This window comes from Chlorocebus sabaeus, chromosome 13, assembly GCF_047675955.1.
Source record: "Chlorocebus sabaeus isolate Y175 chromosome 13, mChlSab1.0.hap1, whole genome shotgun sequence".
Taxonomy (NCBI): Eukaryota; Metazoa; Chordata; class Mammalia; order Primates; family Cercopithecidae; genus Chlorocebus; species Chlorocebus sabaeus.
The window spans coordinates 95,738,754-95,744,753 of NC_132916.1; the positions used below are offsets into that span (position 1 = coordinate 95,738,754).

At 39.2% G+C, this 6,000-nt stretch overlaps 1 protein-coding gene across 5 annotated transcripts in view; it reads right to left on the reverse strand.

Moving 5' to 3' along the window:
- The window catches only part of TTK (TTK protein kinase), a 40,530-nt gene extending 37,524 nt beyond the window's left edge, over window positions 1-3,006 (reverse strand). For 3 of the 5 annotated variants that reach the window (XM_038002191.2, XM_038002189.2, XM_038002192.2), the window contains exons 1-3: window positions 2,898-2,994; window positions 2,408-2,525; window positions 1,644-1,784 (exon numbers count right to left, since the gene is read on the reverse strand). In XM_038002191.2, coding sequence (XP_037858119.2) covers window positions 1,644-1,782 — 139 coding nt within the window. In that variant the 5' untranslated portion in view covers window positions 1,783-1,784; window positions 2,408-2,525; window positions 2,898-2,994. Of the gene's footprint in view, window positions 1-1,643; window positions 1,797-2,407; window positions 2,526-2,897 lie in introns of those variants that run through there. The other 2 variants (XM_073022629.1, XM_038002190.2) reach the window with 2 other exon arrangements.
- Between the last annotated feature and the right edge of the window lie 2,994 nt (window positions 3,007-6,000).

Genomic DNA, 6,000 nt, shown 5'->3' on the forward strand with positions numbered 1-6,000 from the left:
TTTATCTAGGTATACTTTATCCAAAAGTTACATATTTTGAAGAAAAGAAAAAATCTGAAAATAAGTGGGATTTTTTGTAAGTAGCCTTTAAAAATTGGATATAGTTTAAGAAAATTTTATGCTGTTGCAGGATAACTACAATTTTAGTATCCTACCTACCCATAGAAAACTAAATCTCTCCCACCACCACCTGTACTAATTAACTTAGACAATTCTCCCTTCAATGATTTATTCATTAAACTTACTGCTCCGGTCCTAATATAATCTTCTTTACAACCTTACTCATTCAACATTATCTCTGTATACCTCATACTTACTTGTAAAACAACCAAACCAGCTTTACAATAAAAAAATAAACAAATGATATCATCATTTTCTTCTCTCCAAGTAACCTGTATTTCTCCTAGAGGCCCTGATAATTTCTTGGTCCAACAAACTCATAGTTACCATGGCGTAGACCTTTGGAATTTATAGGACCTCTAGTGACAGTCAGGTTTCTCTCTGTGGAACCCCAACCAACAGAAACAGCAAGAATAATCTTCAGACAAAATTTTCACAGTGTAATGTACTTTTTAGTTTCTTCAGTGTTAGTTTTTTAAAAAGATAACTTGAATGTCAGTCTTCTGTTCAGGATATTTTGGTTATTACTAAGCATTATTAAATTCAGATTTCCAGAGAAGCTATCATTCCTTCTATAAATTTCAGTCACTTTCAACAAAGCCTACACCTTTACTTTTACAAATAAAAAATTTGTTTCTACTTTCTACTAAAATATAGTGCATGCATAACTTTGCTTTGTCGTTTTAAATTTAATTTGGCCTGACTTTAATTTTCTATTTTTACCTCCTATTGCTTTCCTAAGAAATTAGTCTGTGAAATGTCTAAAATACACATTTTCATCTGTGGCTTTGCAGATACATTCCTCGTGCCTGAGGACCCTATTCTTCCTCTAATCAACAAATAAAACATTTGTGTTTTATCATGCTAGTATTCCTATGATGCCCAGCATGCATTACAGTGTAGCACAGTGAATATATAAATTCTCACCTAGAAAGAAACTATGGTTTCAAGCACCTTTGAATCTTCCTCAATACTTAAAATACTCAATTGCCTTGATGTACAACCTTTGTTAGTGTGACATAATTAAGTACAATTATACTCTATTAAGATTTTGCTTAACACCAAAACTATCATTTTCTAGGTTTTTTCAAAGTGAACACAGTCAGCCACCATGATTAGATCACAGGTTCTTCCACTTATTTTCAATTTCTCATCTATTTAATGGTTAGTATACATGTAACAAAATTATCCAAAGGTCACCATTCAAATGACCAACCATTTGAAATACAGTAAAGAATCAGGCTTCTGAGCTAATACTTTTAGAAGAGCTAGAGTATTAAACTCTGGGCACCTTCACCCATTAATCATTGTTCAATAAATGTTTAAGTACCTACCTACCATGTGCCAGACACCAAAGTTCTGTGGATATAACAGATAAAAACCCTGCCCTCATGTAGCCTACATTCTAGTGGAGGTGAAAGACAATAAACACATGAGTAAATTATAAAGTGATTAGTACTACTTCTTTACCTTAGAGGACACCCAACAAACAGTTAATAACTTAAAAGAAAAGAAAAACTCACCTGTAGTATCAGCAGAAATTTTATTCAAGCTTAGTTCATCAGTAAGGTCTTCATTTTTAAACTTATTTTTAATGTCTCTCACTTTGTTCATTATGGAATCAATTGTCAATTCTCTGCCACTTAAATCCTCGGACTCCATTTCTAAGAAAAAAACTGAACTAGTCATAATTCCTATTTAGCATCAAAGAAAAAAAATGTGCTAGCTTTTCAGAACCCAGACGACTAAAGCATTCGTTTTGTGAACACATCTAAAGGCAGCTATTACTAGGCTAGTATTAATGGAGCTAAGTGCACAACAACAAGGTACACATCTTTGTAATTTATTCAGCAAGGTTTCATAGGCCAAGTACACTTTTCCCCCAATATAACATCAATGACGTCACACTCTAGAAATCTGCAAATTTAGTGTCACTTAAAAAAATATGACGGAGTGTTTGCTTGGATTCTGGAAGCTACATACACATAAAGATTGCTTGGATTCTGGTAGTGACATAGGCAAAGAATTTGGCAACGAGAATAACAATTCTTTTATTCGCCTGCTTTACGTGAGTAAATCTTCACAGTGCAAGTGCTTTCAAAGCAAAATATGAACATGATGGGGCTTTAGTGATAATGAAGAAATCCACAGGTTTATTCGTGTGCATATCTAGCAGAATCATGATTTGCTACCTTAATCCAACACTAAGAAACTACTGTACTGGTACTGAGCACTTGCTTATCTGCATGGTGGTGGTGTTTGTTCAATAAAGTGCCTGCAGTCTTACTGTTAATCGTATCTTTGTGCCTCTCAAACACCAACTCAGTGTGACTGATAACAACGCTGCCCCGTCTTCGGATTTAACAATGAAGAAGTCATAAAGTTGCAGCAAGGTATCACTCCACCTTTTAAGAGAGGTTTGAAAGTAACTGTCAGATCACGGCCACCCCTTTCTTTCCCAGTTCCAACCCGCAAAACAAGAGAGACCGTCCTTGGAAAACGATCTTGTGCGCAGGTACCCCACCACCCCTTCTTTCCAGCGTGGGCCACACCCACTTCTTACTTCCTCAACAAAACCTCCAGCATCACCCCACCGGCCAGACGCGCTGAGGCACCGAGCCTCCCCTCCCCCTCCAGCTCGTTTAGCCGCGTCGCATATCCAGCTGCAAGCTGCCCCCACCTCGCCCCACCCCTCACCGACCGGCGTTGACAATGAGCCCCTACACCGGCTGCGGCCGTTCCTCAGTACGCCGGTGCGCCGGTGAGAGAGAACTTACCTACTGGAAGCGGCGCTGGGGAAATGAAAAGATGGAACCTAAACTCCTTTCCGCAAACACGTTTGAATTTCCCCGTCGCTATCTCCACGGTCTCCAGTTGGTCAATGCTAGCCACGTAGAAGCGTCTGTCGTGATTGGTTCGTGTGCGACGGGGCCGCCCCTCCTCCTGCGTCAGGCGAGGCCCGCCCCGGAAGAGCCCGCGGCCCGTGCGCACCGGTGAGGTGCATGGGTTGGTAGGGTGCTGGCACTTTGCAGGCGTTCCCCGGGCACCAGTGGGCGGGCTTTCCTGCTCTTTCCAGTTTAACCAGGCCGAATTTTTGCCTGGGAGGTAGCCACTCCCGGGCAAACCTACCTGGTGAGAGGAATATAGGGGCGGGGACGGCTGCTCTCAGCATCCGGACCTAAAAGGTGCACCTTGGGCCGGCTCTTTACTGACCTCACCGCCACCCTTCTCCTTCGTTCCACGCGGTACTCACAGCCTGGCTTAGAGAGGATGTGGCAAGAAAGGAACTTTAACTGGGCTACGTTCAGCCCTGCCGCCAGCTCAAGAATTTCAGTGCTTTTTATCCTTGAGCTTCCGCTTATGCCCTTCCATTATCCTTAAATGACTCCTTGCTTTATCTTCAAGCCAGGACCCTCCCCCTTGTCAAAATTCGGCGCAGAACTCAAGCGCCCATCATGATTGCCCTGCCTGAACTCGCCTGATCAGCCCCCCTCCCTCCGAGCCTGCCCCACTTAAGGGCTCAGGTGTCCTCAGGGGTAAAAACATCTCCCTAGTAATCTTCGCGGGTGCGAGGCTCTGCTGCTAAGTGGCTTTGTGGTCCAGGGCAACAGTTAACTTCTCGTCTGCAAAACTACAAGGGATGTGTCTGTTGTGCCAGCATTATGACATGTTCGGTGGTAGGGCGGGTTGGTTTTGTGTATGTATATAGGAAACTAACTGCAGCTGTCACTTGTTAACTCTAAAGCTGTCCTTAGAACCCTCCCATTCCCAGCTCTGGATAGTCACCCAGTCAGCATGAGAGCCCTTCTCAATCACTTAATGCATCTTTCTGTGTCAGCTAGCTGGTATTTCTGCTTCAGCAGAGCAGAAATGACTTGCTATACCATGGTTGGCTAATCACTTACCTTTGCACCATTGCATCTAATGCTGCTTTTGCCTGGAAAGAGTTTATTATTCCTTCAATTCTCGTTGATCTGTTTGCGGCCTGATCTCAAAGCTTGCATCTTCCTGAAAATACTGTTGCTGGGCGACCTCACCCTAACACTTCTTTCTGTACTCTCGCTTGGTAGTCTCCTTCAGTCTTCTATCTTTAAATACCATCTATATGTTGATGGCTCCCAAATGTTTATCACCAGCTGAGCTCTCCTCAACTCCATACTCAGATATCCACTGCCTACTTATTATCTTCACTTACATGTCTCATACGCATCTTGAACTCAAAATGTCCAAAACCAAGCCCCTGATATTCCTACCCAAACATGTTTTTTACAAAATCTAAAAAGACAAATTCATTGTCCTAAATTTTTTAGCCCCAAAACCTTTGTGTCATCCAGATCCCTTATCTAATTCATAAGCAGATTGAATCAGGGCTATCACAAGAGATTCCTGGACTCCTACCAGTTCTCCCCACCTCCACTGCCACCACTTTAGTCCAAGGCACCTTCATCACTTACCTGATGTTACGTGCAGTAGCCTCCTGGCTGGTCTCCCTGCTTCTGCCCTTGCCTCACCTCAATTTATTCTCTGACATAGCAAAGTCATCTTAAATCAGATTATGTCACTACTTTGCTCAAAACCCTTCAGTGCTCCCTTTCTAGCTTGGAATAAAACCAAAAGTCCTTATGATGGTCTGTGACTATTGAGCACTTGAATATGTCTAGTGTAACTGGGAACTGAATTTTTAAATTAATTAACCTTAATTGATTAAATTTAGATTTAAATTTGAAAACTGATATCTAATGGGATTATTTTAAAACTTTTTAAAGTAATTTTTTTTTATTTTTTCTAAACTTGCATTAGTCATGAATTTATTGGAAGACTTTTAAGTATACTTGGAACAACCTAAGTATATGAACCTACTTTTTCAACTGTGAATTTTGTGAGATGCAAATGCAGATGAAGTATTTCCAATGAAAGTGTCTGAGTAAGAAATGTGATGTACTGTTAAGTATAAAATACACTCTGGATTTTGAAGACTGAATAAGAAAAAGTAATAAACATTGATAATTTTAAAAATATCAATTACAGGTTAAAATGATATTTTTGCTATATTGAGTTAAATAAAATATATTATTAAAATTAATATACCCCATCACAGACCAGAGGAGACTAAGAAGACATGACAACTAAATGCACTGTGATATCGTAAACTGGATCCTGAAACAGGAGGATGACATTAATGGAAAAATTAGTAAAATTCAAACTAAGTCTGAGGTTTAGTTAATGATAATACACCAATGTTGGTTTCTTGGTTTTGAAAAATGCATCACAGTAATGCAAGATCTTAACAACAGAAAAACTGAATGAACAGTCTGCAGCAATTCTCCGTATTATTTAATACATTTGGAATTTTTTGTAAATTAAGAATTATTCAAAAATAAAAAGCTTATGAAAATGTAATTTCACCTGTTTTACACTTTACTATGGCTAGTAGGAAATTGAAAATTACATATATGGCTTACATTGTATTTCCATTGGACAGTGGTGATCTGTAAAATCCTACAGTTTTACCTATTTGACCTATTTATTTATCTTGTTTATTTTCTGACTTTCCAAACTTTACCCCCACTAGAATGTAAACTCCATAGTACAGGAATTTTTGTCTATTTTGTTCATTACAGCATCCTTAGTGCTTAGAACGGTGCCTGGTACATTTGTAGGCACTTAGTAAATGTTAGCTAAATACTAACATTTACAACCATTAGAGTATTTAAGAATCCTATTTTATTTAACACATTTGTATACTTCTTGCATCACAATTTCTCATTTGGCTTAAAATCAGCTGCATCTGACAGTGAATAAACTTTTTCATTTTCAGAGTCAAGCCTTTCACAAAGCAATAAAATTAGCCATAAGATTATGACTTATTTTAAGATGGTA